General features: G+C 45.8%; 1 protein-coding gene across 2 annotated transcripts; it reads left to right on the plus strand.

Moving 5' to 3' along the window:
• The first annotated feature begins 1,534 nt into the window (after nt 1-1,534).
• Nucleotides 1,535-17,703, plus strand: LOC143836359 (somatomedin-B and thrombospondin type-1 domain-containing protein-like). Of its 2 annotated transcripts, none has more exons than XM_077335589.1 (5): nt 1,535-2,011; nt 5,581-5,775; nt 6,234-6,312; nt 7,915-8,091; nt 13,951-14,243. In XM_077335589.1, the coding sequence occupies exons 1-5, from the start codon at nt 1,783-1,785 to the stop codon at nt 14,027-14,029; spliced, it is 759 nt and encodes a 252-aa protein (XP_077191704.1). In that variant the 5' UTR covers nt 1,535-1,782; the 3' UTR covers nt 14,030-14,243. The 2 variants fall into 2 exon arrangements, with proteins under 2 accessions (XP_077191704.1, XP_077191703.1); XM_077335588.1 differs by lacking the exon at nt 13,951-14,243 and adding an exon at nt 15,800-17,703 and having other exon boundaries at nt 1,541-2,011.
• Nucleotides 17,704-18,128: the final 425 nt, after the last annotated feature.

An 18,128-nucleotide genomic window follows, 5' to 3' on the forward strand; every position in this document is an offset into this window, starting at 1 on the left:
TAGTCTAAGGCAGGGGTAGTCAAACTGCGACCCTCCAGATGTCCATGGACTACAATTTCCAGGAGCCCCTGCCAGCAAATGCTGGCAGGGGCTCCTGGGAATTGTAGTCCATGGACATCTGGAGGGCCGCAGTTTGACTACCCCTGGTCTAAGGTGAGAAAGGTAGTGTGCTGTGAATAGCTATTACACTCTACCTTCACATCCGCTTTTTGAATATTACAGGAGCACCTGAAAGTGTGTTGAAGGCTTCCCCCCCCCCAGTCAGCGGTGGGGAGAAGAAAAGGGCCTTATGGGAAAACAGCTGTAAAAACAGCAGGTGAACATGCAGCCAAGCATGCACCTTCCACCTATGGATCCTGACCACGATGTATAAATACTCTCATGAACATTTCAGCAGGAAAATGAAGTGTTTGATAAGGGCTGAAGCCAAATTCATAAGGAAACGTGCAAATGGACACCAGGAAGGAACTGATGCGCCCAACATATGCACTTAATGTGAGGCTACGTAATTATTGGGGAATAGGATGGATATTCTGTTGGGCGCAAGGTAAATGATAGCCTAGGGCAGGATATGTCAGCTGGCATCCACTAGACACCGAAAATGCCAAGGCATAAAACAGCAGTCAAACATGATGTTTCTAAAGCAGCCAGGCTAGAAACTGAGCATGAAGAAAGCTATTTGGGAGTGTTGGGGATGGTCGAAAATGTTAGGTAAGTCACTATCAAGGCTTTATGGCACACCATCCATCCGTCTCTCCTTCCATCCACTCAGGACAGAGGTAGCACCAGAAATTCAAATATGGAGTTGCTTTTATGGCCCGTTTACTTAAGTGGGATAAGCCTTTTCGGTCCTGGACCCAATCTGGTGGAATGTGCTCCCGGGAGACCCATTTAATGGGGTAGGGAGATGTATTGAGTTTTATTTCTGATGAACCCTCCTCGAGTCGCTCCAAAGGGGCGGGATAAACACCTAATAAATAAATAAATAATAAACAAACAAATAAACAAGGACCTCTTGTGGTGCAGAATGGTAAGGTAGCAGACATGCAGTCTGAAAGCTCTGCCCATGAGGATGGGAGTTCAATCCCAGCAGCCGGCTCAAGGTTGACTCAGCCTTCCATCCTTCCGAGGTCGGTAAAATGAGTACCCAGCTTGCTTGCTGGGGGGTAAACGGTAATGACTGGGGAAGGCACTGGCAAACCACCCCGTATTGAGTCTGCCAAGAAAACGCTAGAGGACGTCACTTCAAGGGTCAGACATGACTCGGTGCTTTACCTTTAAAGGGGATACCTTTACCTCCAGCGTTTTCATGGCAGACTCAGTACGAGGGTGGTTTGCCAGTGCCTTCCCCAGTCATTACCGTTTACCCCCCACCTTTACCCTACCTTAAATAAATAAACAAATGCCCCCTCCCGTTGCTTAACACCGCCCGGCCCCACTCTGGATCGAGGCCAAGCCGCCTCCTCCCCGTCCCTTTCCTTCCTTGCCGTCGGGGCGGATTCGGAGCGCCGCCCAGGAGCGGCCGGGGGCGGAGCGGGGCGAGGAGCGGAGCGCGCCGCACTTTGGCCGCCGGCCGCTGGCTAGACAGAGTCGCCCTCTGGCTTTCGGGCCGCGCCGCCACGTGCGGGCGGGGGGCGTGGGTGGGTCCCCCGGCCATCGGCGGCAGGTGCCGCTCCACCCCACTCCTTCCCCGCCGCGGTCTCCGTGCGCGGTTCGCAGGTGCGGCGGAGCGGCCGGGGCGCAGGCAGGGAGGGCTCCTTTCCGCCCGGCGCCGCTGCCAGGATGCCGGGTCGCCCCCGCTGCTGGGCGCTGCTGGCGGTGAGCGTGGGGCTCCTGGCCGCGCCGGGCGCCGAGAGCGGCTGCGCCCAACTGGGCCGCTGCTGCCCGGGCCGGAGCCTGGCGTGCGTGAGCGTCGGCTGGAGACCCGACGGCTCCCACGGGCGCTGCTACTGCGACCAGGCCTGCCCGCGCACCTTGGACTGCTGCCACGACTACCGGGACGCCTGCCCAGGTGCGTCGCCTCTCCGCCGGCAGGTAGGGGTGGGGGAGGCAGGGCGAGAACCGCGATCGGAGCCGCTGCGTCTGCTCAGGAGCTCCGCAAGAAGTGACCAGGCCCCTTCAGAGAAACGGGCCCAGAAGTAGGATGCCAAAGCTGGCCAATGCATTAGTGCAGGGGTAGTCAAACTGCGGCCCTCCAGAGGCCCATGGACTACCATTCCCATGAGCCCCTGCCAGCATTCGCTGGCAGGGGCTCATGGGAATGGTAGTCCATGGACTTCTGGAGGGCCGCAGTTTGACTAACTCTGCATTAGTGGATCAATTTTCTATTGGGGAGAAAGAGACTAAACAGTGGCTTCTAATGATGTTAGTGACCATCTGAACTAAAGGCCAACTAACCTCTGGGGAGCTCTCATGTAACCCTGGTTGGGAATCCCTGTTCTAGACACAGTTGAGGCTTGATTTGACGTCAAACCCACTTTTTTGGGGGGGGGGGGGTCTTTTTTGGCAGTCCACAGGAGCCGTAAAACTCTTCTCCAGCATTACGTTTCAACTGAATCTGCTTTCTTCCTGACACCCTTCTTTAACACCCATGCATAGTCATGGGGAAAACTGTGGCATGGATGATCTTGATCTTGAATGCCGGCAATACATCCCTGCACTTACAGAGTGTCATCCTTAAAGCTGTGCAGTTTCCCCAACACCTAAATGTGTTTACTTGGAAGTGTCTTACTGAATGCACAAACACTCCCCAAGTAAAACAGGGAGATTTTGGGGGTGGTCTGTTTCCCATGTGAGCGCTGCTATCTGAGTTAGACAAGTCTTACCCAGAGTCAATCCATCCAAATCAATGGGTATAAACTGCAGTGACTCTGGTTCAAACTGCCCTGTGAAACCTATAAGCCAGGGGTAGTCAAACTGCTGCATTCGCTGGCAGGGGCTCATGGGAATTGTAGTCCATGGACATCTGAAGGGCCGCAGTTTGAATACCCATGTGTTGCTAAACTGGGCACACTTTTGTATCACGTAATGTCCCATTTTTGACCCATTCTGCATGATGAACAGAAGCAGCTAGGAGGATGCATCAGATGCGCACCTTTCATGATTAAAATCAGAGCCCAGTAGCACCTTTAAGACTAACAAAGATTTATTCAGGGTGTGAGCTTTCGAGTGCAAGCACTCTTCTTTAGACTAAGAGTGCTTGCACTCGAAAGCTCACGCCCTGAATAAATCTTTGTTGGTCTTAAAGGTGCTACTGGACTCTGATTGTATTGTACTACTTCAGACCAACATGGCTACCCATTTGAATCTACCTTTCATGATTAACACACATTTAACTGCTAGTGTTTCTATAGCCTGGTCAGACTTTTAAAAGGACCCCCATAATTCATTTCTTAAATTCTTCCAGCACCCCTGCAAGGCATCTTTTTTTCTCTACTGCCAAGCAAATGGCTTCTCTTCAGGGGTGCCCTACTTGGTTTTTAGATATTAGACAACCTTGGTAGCACCCTGTAGCTTCACAACATTAATTGGGAAAAGAAACCCATGCTGTTTTCGGTTCTGAAATGTCACCCAGATATTGTCTGTGTTATTTTTGAGGTTCACAGCCAAGTGTCTGAAAGACTTGCTTTGAAGAAATGAAAACCTCTGGTTTTTGAGTTCTTTGCCTGATCCAGAATTCTGCTGGGTCAGGAAAAAGAAAGTTACTGCTCCAGCTTTAATTGGCTTCACTTGCCGCATGTCCATAAAATCCTTCAGCAGGAGACAGGTGCTCTGTAATTAATACATAATTAATTGGTAGGAAAAAAACCCATAATTAATTGGCAAGAAAAGAAGCCATGTGAGAGATTCTAAGGCATCCTGTTTGGGGAAAACCCAGCTTCCCTTTGCTGCAAAACACAAGCATTCATTAGCACTTGCAAAAACCCTAAGCCTCTTATTAGTTTTGATGATGATCATGGCGGTTGATTTATGTATCAAAACGATGTTCTGAAGTAGAGCCCTCTTGTGGCTCTTTCGTGGCACTGCAGTGTATGAACGAAAGACTTGCCTTTCAAAGCAGGACATTTGTTCAAGGATCTGTGCCAGCCTCACTGGGTCTTAACCTTTTGTCTACCACCTCCCACTAAGTGTGCAACATTAGCATTAAGTATCCCACCCAAATGCAAGTAACAAAAAAGGATACAAATCCAGCACTTCAGAGAAGTGAACGTTATCAGTTCGCAATGTGACCAAATCTGTAGATTTATTTATTTACGTATTTATTTATTAAATTTCTATGAACACTTTCTGTAAGCCTGAAAAAATGCCTCTGGTTTGTAAAAAAAAATCTAAAAAAAAATATTGGCTGTTTTAACAATCTCCCTCAAATAATAAAAGCAGTGCCTTTACCCAGCTTTCTCAATCCTGGGGGTTTCTGGATTGCTCTGGAAGGGTTTCCTGAATGGGTGGGAGTTAATTAATTAAGTAATTAATTAATATTATTAATTAAGTAATTAATATTATTAATTAAGCAATGAATTATATATTTAAATTTGGTAAACATTTATCAGGTGATATGACCATTGATGGTCATGTAAAAAACCCAATGACCAATGATGGGCCAGGACGGCGTGGGAAGGGGAGGGGCCCTAGATGGGCATGTACACTTCTGGGGTTTCTTGATGTTTCAGAGGTTTCTCAATGGTAAAGAAGTTGAAAAGGGCTGTCCTATATCTTTAAGAAACAAATGTTCTCTGCCTTGGCTTTTATGGAGGTTGCTGAGAAACCAAGCTGAGTACCCAGCTTGCTGGGGGGTAAACGGTAATGACTGGGGAAGGCACTGGCAAACCACCCCGTATTGAGTCTGCCATGAAAACACTAGAGGGCGTCACCCCAAGGGTCAGACATGACTCGGTGCTTGCACAGGGGATACCTTTACCTTTACCTAAGAAATCATAACAGTATTGCCAGCCTTCAAACCTTGGTTCCTGATTGAAATTGAAGACCTCCTGCTTCATTTTCTTTCTTGGATGAACCTGGCTTTCAGAATTGCTCTATGGGATAAAAGGTGGCATAAAAATGAACAATGTACTTTCAGTCCGTTTTGCACCTGGATTGCATTGTTCAGCATGTATGAAAGTACCTATCGAATTAATATTTAACTATCTCAGAATCTGCAACACGGATAAATAGTACCTGTTTGGCAGATGAACTTGAAAATGAGTTTTGCATCAGCTTTATCATCTTCAGCTCGTCATGTAGAGGAGCATAGAAGAGCACTTGCGATCACCCCCTGAATTCCTATCCGCTAACCCAAGACCATACCTTTTTTGAGCTCCTGGACACCTTTAGACTTCTGAGAGGGAGTGGTGAACACCAGTTCAAAATGGCTGCCACAGGAAGTGGAGCCAAACTCAAAATGACTGCCAAAGGAAGTAAAGCCAAATGCAGTGTTCTTGAGTTCTACCAGGTTTTGGAAACATCACCAGACTCTGAGGTCTCTCATACCATGTGGGTGCTGCTTCCCTCTGAGCAACCGTGAGTAGAGGCACTTTGCAGAATGACGCACATCTCTCTTATTCTTGCTCCCCCCCCACACAGTGGTCCCCTGCGTGGTCTCTCAGTGGAGCGAATGGAGTGGCTGTGCAGAGCCTTGCAAGGCGACCTATCGGGTTCGAAGGAGGCGTGTCATCCAGGAACCGAGAAACGGTGGCGAAGCGTGTCCCCCTCTGGAGGAGAAGGCTGGCTGCTTGGAATACTGGAACCAGCAGGGGCAAGAATGCAGGCAGTCCTTCAGTGAGTGTGGTGGGGCAGGGTACGCTGGTGAGGGTACCTGAACCTCAGCCCCTGAACCTATAAAGGTTATCTTTGGGGCCTGTCTCAGTGATTCAGGGGCCCTGGGCAAAGTTCTAGGATAAGGCTCCAGAACCCCTTCACCTCCTCCACCCTACCCCCACTAGGCCAAAGGGAATCGGGTCCATGTGGCGGTGAGAGTCTGCTGTAGAGGTTTATTGAGTAGGCTGTGACCATGTTTCCCCCCCAGCACGTAATAAGAAATAGAAGACCTTATAGGTTATGTGATACTGATTCTAGTTTATCACACATGGTGGGGAGAGCTACTCCTGGGTTCTTGCCAGAGGTAAAGTTGCATGGCTTTAGAGACCATAAGCGCCCCAACCTTTGGTTTGCAGGCTTGAGGCAATGCTGTCACTTATCACAGCTCTTGTTCTTCCTTTTCCTTTTGGTGTGAGCAGTCCCAGCATTAATAACCACTGGAGGCTATGGGAAAGCAAGGAAGAAGCGTGCCGTGTCTAATGGGAATGAAAGAGCTGGGTAAGTATTGCAGTGTACAAAAACGCCGTTCGCTACAGGCCTTTGAGTCACACCCTGTGCTGCCTGGCCCACAGTGAACAATGCTAGTCTCAATTCGTAGAGTTTAGCCTTATGCAGAATTCGAAACCAAGGGTCCCCATTTTGTAGTTGGCTCCGTCTCCTGCAGCAGCCATTTTGTAGTTGCACGCACCACCTTGTGTCACAGTTCCAAAGATGCCCACAGGCTCAAAAAGGTTGGAGACACGTGTTCTCTAAACTCACAATGAGACAATTCTCCAGCAATACCATTACAATTTTAACAGTCATTCTTGCATATTTGGGCTTCCGTGGCTGTCCGCCTCCAGTGGAATAAAACAGGAGCCCAGGGCTGTCTTTAAAGGCTAAGAAAAATTATTCCCATATAAACTTTCATGAGTCCAGCCTCACATCCTCAGATGCAACAGCATACATCAGTGGTCCCCAACCTTTTTGAGGCTGGGGACCGGCAGGGCAAGTGCCCGCCTGCGCATGCCGTGCATGCGCGGCCACGCCCGTGCATCACGCATGCGCCATGTGTCGCCGAAATCGCACATGCGCGGCACTTCCCAGGCCGTGGCCCTGATTCCCTCCCCCCCCTCCCGCAGTAAGAAGCTTCCCGGGCCGCAAGCTTGCGGCCTGGGAAGTTTTTTACTGCGGGGGAGGGGGCGGGGAGAGGGAGCCGCGGCCCGGCGCCATGGCCTTCGCCGCCTGGCACCGGGATGCGGCCCGTGGCCCGCGGGTTGGAGACCACTGGCGTACATGATCATCCACGGATTTCTTTATAACTAGTTATGAAAAAATGGGCGGAGGGGGAGTTGTAACAAGGAGAGGCCTCTTGTGAATCCTGTTGTTACTCCTGTGTGAAAGGGATTGGAATAGAACTGGTTGTTTCTCATAATGAATGGTGAGAGAAGAAGGCTCCTTCCAAAGGAAAAGAGCCTTTGGGTCAAGTTTATTGTGTTGCTGTTATGCTTTGTGTACCCTTTAAAAAAATTACGAGATGGTGTGGGGAAGAAGTCTTCAAAAACAGGATGCCACAAATACAACAATCCCTCCTTCCAATATTCAAGCTAAGCTCTAAATTCTAACAGTGATTTTCTGTTCTTGGACTGTATTACTGCAGGCTAGATATCGAGAGAGGGGTATCACCGGGCTGCATTCTTGTGGCAGCATTTTCACGGTGAAAAAAAAAGAAATCCAAATCTTTTTGCATATATCTAAAACTAGTACACTTGATAGAAACGGAGACTGGAACACTTTCTGCCATGTCTAATCTTCTGTGTGTCAAAGTGTTTAAATATGGAACAATAAAATCAGAGTCCAGCAGCACTTTTAAGGCCAACAAGGATTTATTCAAGGCGTGCAAGCACTCAAAAGCTTGAATAAATCTTTATTGGCCTTAAAGGTGCGACTGGACTCTGATTTTATTGTGCTACTTCAGACCAACATGGCTACCCATTTGAATCTAAATACGGAACAGTAGTCAACTATTTGATCTGTCTGCGGGCTGAAATGATATGTTTTAGAAAAGCATTTGTCACTTTGGCCTGCTCTTTGAGCTCTCCTCTTCTCTCTTTGTGGCAGGTATTGTGTTGAATTTCAGCTCCTGGCTATCACAAAGGGTTGCCTGCAGGGGAACAGTTCCTACACTCACTGGATGAAATATCTCAGCGAAGGACACACTGTCTGCGTGGAATGTCAGCATCCAGCTTTGGAATCCCAGAGCCTGCACTGTTCGGGGGACGGCAGCGGAGCCAAAAAGTAAGGATTAGAATCATAGAATCATAGAGTTGGAAGGGACCTCATGGGTCATCTAGTCCAACCCCCTGCACTATGCAGGACACTCACAACCCTATTGTTCATCCACTGTAACCTGCCACCCCCTTGAACCTTCACAGAATCAGCCTCTCTGTCAGATGGCTTTCCAGCCTCTGTTTAAAAATCTTTAAACATGGAGAACCCACCACCTCCCGTGGAAGCCTGTTCCACTGAGAAACCGCTCTAACTCTCAGGAACTTCTTCTGGATGTTTTGATGGAATTTAATTAATTCTTGTTCAATGTGAAACACGTGCCAGAAAATGTTATTTGTCACTGGAGTTTCCCCATAACCTGAAGAGCAAGGTTTCGGGAAACCCTGGGGTTTCTCGTTGGCCTGGAAGTGTTTCCTGAACGGATGGGAGTTAATTAATTTATATATATATATATATATATTTTGAAAAATTGTTAAACCTTTATCAGATGATATGACCATATATGGTCATGTTGATGTCCTCCCACACCCCAAATGGCCAGTGATGGGCCTGGAGGGGCTGGGAAGGAGCGGGGCCCTTGGTGGGCATGTAAACAGCTCTGCTTCCCAACCATATTCTGCAAGATTGTGCTACTTCTGGGGTTTCTTGAAGCCTGAAGAATGTTTCAGGGGCTTCTCAATGGTAAAAAGATTGAGAAAGGCTGCTGTAGAATCTAGGGGCTGAACTGTGAAATTGGATAGCCCCTCTGGTAAATGCAAAGGGGGATCTGTGTACACCAAGAGCCAGTTTGGTGTAGTGGTTAGGAGTGCAGACTTCTAATCTGGAAAGCTGGGTTTGATTCCGCACTCCTTGGGCTTGCCACAGCACTGATAAAATGGTTCTGACCGAGCAGTGATATCAGGGCTCTCTCAGCCTCACCCACCTCACAGGGTGTCTGTTGTGGGGAGAGGAAAGGGAAGGTGACTGTAAACCGCTTTGAGCCTCTTTCGGGTAGAGAAAAGTGGCATATAAGAACCAGCTCTTCTTCTTCATCTTATACTGCTACCAGACTTGTCCCCAGTTCACAACAGATTGTGGGGAGAAATGTCGTATGTATCCCTCAAGAGCTTGAGTGGGAAATGACATGGCTGCCTCGTGGTGGACCGTGAGGGGTAAAGAGTCTACCTCCGTTAGGCTAGCTCAGCAGAGCTTTGTCTCCTGTTCTCTGAGTCCAGTGGCACCCCACTTTTCACTACCTGAAGGAGTCTCAAAGCAGCTTACAATTGCCTTCTCTTCCTCTCCCCGCAACAAACACCCCATGAGGTAGGTGGAGCTGAGAGAGCTCTAAGAAAACAGCTCTGTGAGAGCAGTATCAGGACTGTGAGTAGCCCAATGTCACCCAGCTGGCTGCATATGGAGAAGTAGGGAATCAAACACGAATTGCCTGTTTAGAAGCCACCACTCTTAACCACTACCCGAAGCCTGAAAACTACTGTGTTGAAAGCAGGTGCTCTGTCATTGAGTCAGGTCTTCTGCTGATGTGTGGGTCAATTCACCAAATGCAGGTTATCACTTCATGTCGCCAACTTTGCACATAGGTATGTGTGTGCCATCCCTGTACACAGGAAGTGTGTTGGCTCGACTAGATCAGTTGCTAGCCCATAACAATGTGAAGCCAGTTCTGCCTTGACTTATTATTGTGCCAGAACTTCTAGGGTACCTTGTCCCAGAACTCCTTAACAATACAAACTGGTTTGTTTTAAGCACTAAACATAAACGAGAATTATTAGGGGCTGTAAATACATTCTGTATTGCAAAGCTGCTATTTGGGCCAGGAATACCATTTTAGGCAGGGTTTTATCTGTGGCTTTTTAACAGGGCTATTAGGTATTTCCCTTTCTGTTGGGTATAAAGGCTGTGCAAAATTGTTGGGGGTTGGTTTTATTTTCTAGAGAGCAATAACCACAACTATAACTGTCAGAAGAGGACATAAAATGCAGGGGAAATGTAAATAGCAGTTGTTTAAAACGTGACATAATGTGTTTTGTTTTTGGAAGACGTTGGAGCCGAATAAAATGTGAGATGAGGCAGGGCCGAAACCTGCTGAGAGGTCTAGGTTTTCAACAGAGAAGGTTGGGTCCCCTGGGCATGTCCCACTGGTGCTAATGGCAGCTCTTTCGCCTGGCAGAAGGAACCTTCCCAAGATGCAACAGGCTCCTCCACTTTGGCACAGTGTGTCAAACTGCCATTCCCCAAAGAATCGTTGGGCCTGTAGTTTCAGGTTGCTGAGGATTCTGTTGGAGACCAGCCTTTCTCAAGAATTTGAGAAACCCCCAAGTGGCATGATTGTGCAGAATATGGTTGGGAAGTATAGCTGTGTGCCCGCCCACCTGGGGCCCCTCCCCTTCTCGCTTCCTCCAGACCCATCATTGGCCATTTTGGGAGGGGGTGGCAGGTCGACGTCCATATATGGTCATATCATGATACATGCATAACAAATTTGAAGAATATAAATAAAGACCAATTACCTCCCACCCATTCAGGAAACCCTTCCAGGGCTGTCAAGAAACCCCAAGGTTTCAAAAATCCTGGTTGATTTAGCCTGTGACAGACCTGTGACAGAACTACAATTCCCATGGTCCCTTGGTGAGAGGGATCGACTGTCAAAACCAGTTTGAATTAGTAGCATAAATGCTTGGAAAGTAGAAAACACAGGGGTATGTTTCTGAATAAACTGTTTAAGTGGGATACACCTGCTTTTGTCTGCGTACCAATGTTTATTTCCTGAGTATACATCCATTTTCTTTGCTTACCAAAGTTTTAGTAGAATTCACAGCTATCATACTGAAAATCTTAAAAATGGCTGTCTGGATAAGATTCCCCCCCCTCCAACACAGGGCGTATGTGTGAGTTTATTAAACCTTTGAGCTACCTTTGCCACTTAGTTATGTTAATCAGCGGCCTGTGATTTACCGCGGCCGCAATTGACGCTGCGGTGGCGTCAGAGAAGAAGGGACGCTGGCTTCGGCAGCGGCTGTGGCCCGGATCACGTGGAGGGGGAGAGCGGGGCCTTTATAAGGCTTCGAATGCTGCCGCTCTCCCTCTCTGCATTCAGCACCTTACCTGGGTGTTGGTGTGCCAACCCTCTGTTGAGGGTTGCAATAAATTGGGCTATGGCCAATTTCAATGCCAGACGGAGTGTCGAGTCTTCTTTGAGCTAATCTCCTCCGGCTAGTCAATTACTTTTCAGGAATGATATAATCCTAATGGAATTTAAAGCTAAAATGTTCAAAACATCAACAAATCTACTACTAATAAAATTAACCAAAGCCAGAGCGAAAGAGCCAGTAGTGTTCTTTAGCTGGCCTTTCTCACCTGCACAGAGGGGGCTGTCTTGAAGTTCCAAGGGATGCATGCCACAACCAAAAAGGCCCTGTTATGTCTCTCTTTGATGTTACTTGATCAAAGGATAGAATACAAAGCAAGGCTGGATTTCAAAACCTGAAGGCAAGGGGAGGCTCATGTGGGAGGAAAGACGTGCTATGTAAGTATTTTCAGGGGAAAGATGCAAAGTGTGTACAGACTAGTATCTTGCCTCTGTCCCATTCCCTTATCAAACATACTTAGCTGCTCCTATGTCCTTAGCTGGTATGCATAGCCGTGAGGTGCTTTTGTTGTCTTGATCAGGTCCTACTGAGCAGGAATCTGTGTTGAACTTTGATAAGAGAAGAGAATCACCTAAACCCTTAGTGTGGCCAAGTGCCTTTCATTAAAAAAAAAGAAAGAAAAGAAAAGACTTGGAGTAAGCCCAGCTTTCAGAATCCCACTATTCTCGTTAATTTGTTCCTTACCACGTTGAGATTGTTATTTTTAGGTGGAGTCTCCCAGTGCTGGCCTGGCTGCCCTTCTTCCTTGAAAGCAAGCAAAGAGAGTTCTCCCTTTGTCTTGTAGAATTTCTTTCACTTCAGTACAAAAGAGAGAGAGAGAGAGAGAGAGAGTTCATTTTTGGCTGATTCAGTTTGTTTGCTGGGATCTCCCCTTGGGGAGACATTTGGGCTTATTTGGTGTGCTTGTCTAAAGAATTTAGGCTCCTCGGAGTGACAGCTCTGACCAAGACTCCTGGGAATAGTTAACGAAGCTGGCTTAATGGACTGCTCCAATTTTAGTCTTGCGGGTGAACAGTTCAAAGAGTGATGTTGAATCAGCTGAGCCATGCTTGGAATGTCTCCCAAGGTCACTTCTCATGCAATGGTGCTTATTTTGTGATATTCCTTTCCTTCTCTCCCCCCCCCTTCCAGAAATAGACATTGAGTCATTGACCCAATCAGCTGTGGGACATGGTGGCAGATGTGGGACGTGGCAGCAGAAGAATGTGCCGATCTTGATTTCTTTTGAGGAGGGAAAGCAGCTGGGGAGCTCTCTAGGATGGGTGAAGGAACCACGCACCTTGAAGATCATGCATTCTGCCACAAGGGACAGGATGGCTGTGATACATCTTTCTCCTGATTTGAGAAAGAAGGAGTCGGCCACAATTCCTCGTAGTTCAAAGCAAATAACTGTTTCTGAAAACAGGAGCAAGAGTGTTGAGCAAACCTGCCTAGTTAGGAGTCTTTTAAGGACCAGGGAGTACTAGCTGATTCACTGTGGCCTTTCCTCTGCTTTAATACACTTGTTGCTAAATCCTGAATGATCTACACTCCTTTTTCTGCTAAGTCGAGATTCTCTTTGTTTCTTTAATATTGCATCTTGTGTTTGCTTATGAGTGAAATGAACCAATATGTGTGGGGCAACTTATTCTAGAATACAAATCTTGAATCACTCTATATATTTGGTTGATGCCAGGAAAATCCCCTAGTATTTTCAAATAACCTTGAATCAGCTTGCAAAAACTTTCTCCCAGCTTTAGCCTCCCCAAATCCTCTGAGATGCTGCTAAATTGTAGGTTATTAGATCTGCATTAGGTTTCCAAAACTTCAGTTCTGAATCTAGCTGTTTTTTATTTCTAAGTAGATATCATTGTCTTTTTGTTTCTTCTGCTAGCTGATGTAATTTTACATTACTTTCTGACAGTCCAGCCAATAATTCTTAATATGCTTCTTGGATATTATTCTGGGTTTTTCCCTCAGATTCTTGAGTGTTTTTCTTGGTACTCTGAATGTTCTGAGTTCTTTTCTTGAATTGTTGTATTTGATGCATCAGTGTTCATATCCCACCAGTTCTTTGAGTCTTTGGTCGTCATCTGTTTCTTCTACTTTCCTTTTGTCTTTTTGACATGTTCCAGTTGCCATTATTTGTTTTGCTCTTCTCTTACTAAAACTATTACACAAACGTTCCGCACACCTTTTCTATGAAAGCTGGCATGTATACTTTTTTCTGTGCAAGTATTAGTCATTCAGTCAGTCGGTCAGTCGGTCAGTCACAAACCAGGATATAAAAGTTACACATGGTAAAATATTAATTAATTATTTTATTTTATTTATTCTCATTTTTATACCGCCCTCCCCGAAGGCTCAGAGTGGTATACATATAACTGAAACTATACATAAAACTATACATTAAAATTAAGATTTTAAAATATGTTAGGAGGGTGTGGAGAATAAAATTAGTTATTATAAAGAAAGTTAAACATGTTTGGCTTCCTTCTGGCGGGCTTGAATTGCATAGGCACAAAATTTCACTGTCTGCAGAGACCTTTGAGGCTTGTCACCCATGAGAAAGTCCTTGATCCAATCCTGTTGGGTGTAACCTCCCCTCAAAAAGGGGGCAGATAAGCTTGTTATGAGCTGTCAGGGCAACAGAAGAAGACGTGTTCCATATAGATTGCACCTCCATTAGTGAACAGGGGCACTGTCTCTCTAATATTGGTTTTCTTTTATATTCGTCCTCCAGAAGTGCTGTGGGCATGGCTGAACATCTTGCTAATGTTAGTGCTCTCCTGCATTTGTTGATGTCAGTTGATGAGAGATAGGTTTATACAAGTATAGAAATTTACAACTATTGCATTTCTATTTTAAAATAACCAGACTGAAGTATACCTCTGTAATAATAGGGAGATAGTATCCTTGTATGGGGAATTATTCATAATAAATCATTTTCTTTTGATTTCATAAACATAGTAATGTCACCAGCAGAACAGTCTATAATATATTAAAATTTGGTTTTAGTAAGGAAGGGAAGAGGGAGGAGAGATAATAAGAGAAGGGGGAGTGGGAAGGAAGGGGAAAGAAAGAAAAACGGGGAAAAACAGACAAGAAACAATAAAAAGAGAAGAAAATGAAAATGGGGTTTTGTATTAAGTATTATAAGCAATTATATTAGAGAGGGAGAAAAAAAAAGACGAAAAGCCGCAAGTAAACAAAAAAGGAAGAATGATTTCTTTGTTTTATTGGCTCTTAAAAGTCTAGATTAGTCTGTTATAATTCAGCCAATAAGGCAAGGAAATAAAAATGTGGGAGAGACGGGTGGGCTTGCCCAGCAATCATGCTTTTGTTTCCTGAGGTGCTGATTCGTCTGTGGTTCCCTTGTCAAAAGGAGAAATACTGCAAAAAAACTAGTGCAGAGCTCAAAGTCTTCTCATTATTTTAAATTGATAGGGAGTATCAAGATTAGTACTCTAGTGCAGTGGTCCCCAACCTTTTTATCACCGGGGACCACTCAACGCCAGGGACCACTCACCGGGGACCACTCAACGCCTTTTACTGAGGCCCGGTGGGGGGTAGTTTACTCCTCTACTCTCAACCACTGCCTTAGCGCTCTCTGATTATTATTATTATTATTATTATTATTATTATTATTATTATTATTATTATTATTATTATTATTATTATTATTATTATTATTATTATTATTATTATAATTATAATATTTATAGCCCGCCACTCCCTTGCGGCTCGTGGTAATGTTTGCTATGGTAATGTTTAAACATCCCTTCAAAAAAAGATACAGACACACCACAACAACGAAGTGTGTTGTAAAGGGCTGGGGGGATGAAGTAAAGGGCCGTGGGGGGGGGGAGAAGGCGTCCTTCGGGGCCCACCTCCAATTAGTCGAAGGACCACATGTGGTCCGCGGCCCACAGCTTGGGGATCGCTACTCTAGTGGATAATACTAGGCCATCTAATTGGTGAATCTGCCAATCTGTGCAGGTCCATATGTTGCAGTTTTATTGCTGCATCACAGCAGATCTGAATGGTAAAATGGCCAATTGCAGTCCTTAGAAAGGGTATTGCACAAGTATAAACAATAATAAAAATTTCAGCCGGGAGATGAAAAAGCAGGTTGCAGCTGGATCAGGCCTCCCCATCTGAATTAGGTCTGTATATCTGTTCGGTTTTTTGTTAAAGTTTTCTTGAGGGGAGATGTTAAATTAAGCACAGTTCAATAGTTTACCTACTCCCCTGAGAAAAATCTCCTAATTCTCTTGCTGGTTCTTTTTCATTTGTAATCCCTACATTTTCAAAAATCCTTTTACTGCTGAGATGCGTGGTTCTGGCAGCTTGCCAATCTTTTGTAATGAATAACAGTTCCAGAATATATTTTGAGGGCTAGGCAAAAAGTTGCAGATTTGTAAAAAGAGAAGAAATAAAGGTTCATTGAATTATCTCAAATTCTTCTTGCATGACCATCTAAAGTAACAGTATGCAACCAATGTATTTAATTGCTGACTTGACCAAGCAGTGAGAATGTAACGTGTTTCTCCATGACTTGACATGATTTTTTTTGTTTTGTTTTGTTCCAGGAACCAGCAACTACATTGGCAGGCTGTGGGGAATCCCCGATGCAGAGGAACTTGGGAGAGAATTCGCCAGCTGGACACTTGTTCCTGCCCTTCCGTTCACAGCTTCTTGTTCATCTGAACTTCACCCGCTTGCTTCTCAACTTCTGTTTCTATCTCCTTGACAGTTCTCTTTCATGGCATTCCAACAGTTAACAGCTGCAGCAAGTCTGCAGGCTGGCACATTGTAAGATCAGAGGGCTGTCACTCTTAAGGACCTTTTGCTTTGTGGCTCAAGGAGATTTCCAGAAGTCCAGTACCGAAGCTTTCTTGTGCCTTTATCCCAAAGAGTCTTGAGTAGCAGATTCTTAAAAGACCCTGTTTAAAAGATTCTGGACAGCTATATTTGGACACCTGTTGGCAGATCACGTTCTTGATGACTGATCAAGCTTGTCTATCAGGGGACATTAGCCACGGTGACCAAAGGGTTCCCTCCATGTTTAGAGGGAGTCAGCCTCTGAATCCCAGGGCCTCTTTGCCGAGGAATTGGTTGTCCACTGGGTGAGACAAGATGCTGGACTAGATGGACAACTTGTCTGATCCAAGAGGGCTCTTCTGGTTTTCTGGGGTGCCTTCATCATAAGCCAGAGGAAGTGCCCATAGTGGTGTTAGGTGCTTATTGAGAAACATGTCATTCATTTTTTAAAAACCAAGTGAATTGTCCTTAGGATTGCAATAATGTGCTGTGTAATATGGGAGGCAATTTGTGCCAAAGTCCTCGGAGCCAGAGGGGTGGCTGAACAAGATTCCACAGAACCAAGGCTAGTTCAAATGCTGGCTGCAAATGTTTGGTCCATTTCTCTTCCTAAGCTTGTCTTGTCATTCTCCATTCTATGCACTCATCCAGCTGGGCAAGACCATAGCAGCTTGTCATATGCTTGGGTGGCCTTCCTGGCAATTGGGTGAGAAGGAAGGAAGAGAAATGTTTCTGATTGGCCGACTGGCAAAGTGTCCTTATGGAACTGCACTCTGATGGAATGTGGGCTTACTGGGAAGCAAGCGCTGCTTCACTGTCTTATTCCCAGTAAGTAGGGCATAGGATGCTAGCCTCAAATATAACAATTTTCTCTGCTGTTAATTTCTTTGTCTCCTCTAATTTGGAATCTGGAAACCTTTGGAAGTGTTTTCTGTCTGCCATACTGAGCATTTGAGAGGAAAAAATCGAATACTAATGTACCTTCTGCCTCGGCTCGGCTGTTTTTGCTAGCGAAGGAAACTCCTTTATTTACAGCATTCAGTCTGGCTGTTCTGGCAACCTTCCCAGTACAAAACAGGAGGTGACTTGTGTATATTATGCATTTGGGACTTCAATATGGGACCATCAGCAGCTGGAGTGAGCTGGATTGGTAACTGGTGATGCCTGTATGCCCGGGGTGGCCCAACTGTGACTTTCCAGATGTCCATGGACTACAATTCCCATGAACCTCTAGACTCATGGCAGTTGTACTCCATGGACATCTGGGGAGCCCCTGTTTGGCCATCCCCGCTCTATGCCCTTGAATTGCACCAGGGAATGTTTTAATTTAAGTCTTTTATGTTCCTTGATTGCCCGTGTGAATGTTCACATGCATTGATACAGCATGCCGTGGCTTTAAAACATCAAATTAAAACACCTAGCCAATGTAAGAAATAAAGTGTATTTTGGTGAATAATCGATTAACATTTTTCAGGAAGAAAGCCTAGCCACACCAAGCTCAACGTTGCCCTCCTCTTACAGGGAGAAGAAAGATTTGTAAACTAACACACAGGGAAAAGGGTATTTGAGCAGGGGAGGAAATAAATAACCAGGCCAGTTCTTTCTTGCAGATTGTTCCTTTCACCTGGAGTTGCGTTTCTGTAAGCAAAATGGCCGTCAGGATTTAGACATGCGTCTTGATGTGCAGTGTTTGATTTGGTCCCATCATCTGTGGACTTCATAGTGCAACACTTCGGTGTTTTCACCTCCTGAAAGTTTATTAAGGGGGGGGGGGGAGTGGAACCTCAGTAAAACCAGGGAAGCAAAGGGGGGAGGGGTTAGCAAATGGAAATGCTGTTCCATTGGGGACCACATGGTTGGATACATGTTAGGTAAATGCGAGTGACTTGAGTTCACTGCTCAGCACTTACCATGAATCCTAAGCCCATTCTGCACCCATTGGATAATGCACTGCCAATGTGCTTTGGCAGCTGGATTTTCCTGTGCGGAGCAGGATAATCTACTTCTAAAATGCATTGAAAGTGCATTATCCAATGTGTGCAGAATGGGCCCTGGCCACAGTCCTCTCCTGGAACTCTGCTGCATCAAAATGTGCTT

Source organism: Paroedura picta, chromosome 4 (genome assembly GCF_049243985.1).
Source record: "Paroedura picta isolate Pp20150507F chromosome 4, Ppicta_v3.0, whole genome shotgun sequence".
Taxonomy (NCBI): domain Eukaryota; kingdom Metazoa; phylum Chordata; class Lepidosauria; order Squamata; family Gekkonidae; genus Paroedura; species Paroedura picta.

Excerpts from the sequence above, each read along its gene's own strand:
- LOC143836359 (XM_077335588.1), top strand. The coding sequence starts at position 1,783 with ATGCCGGGTCGCCCCCGCTGCTGGGCGCTGCTGGCGGTGAGCGTGGGG. Across the intron at positions 6,313-7,914 it reads AATGGGAATGAAAGAGCTGG|GTATTGTGTTGAATTTCAGC; the intron begins GTAAGTATTGCA and ends TCTTTGTGGCAG. Across the intron at positions 8,092-15,799 it reads GACGGCAGCGGAGCCAAAAA|GAACCAGCAACTACATTGGC; the intron begins GTAAGGATTAGA and ends GTTTTGTTCCAG.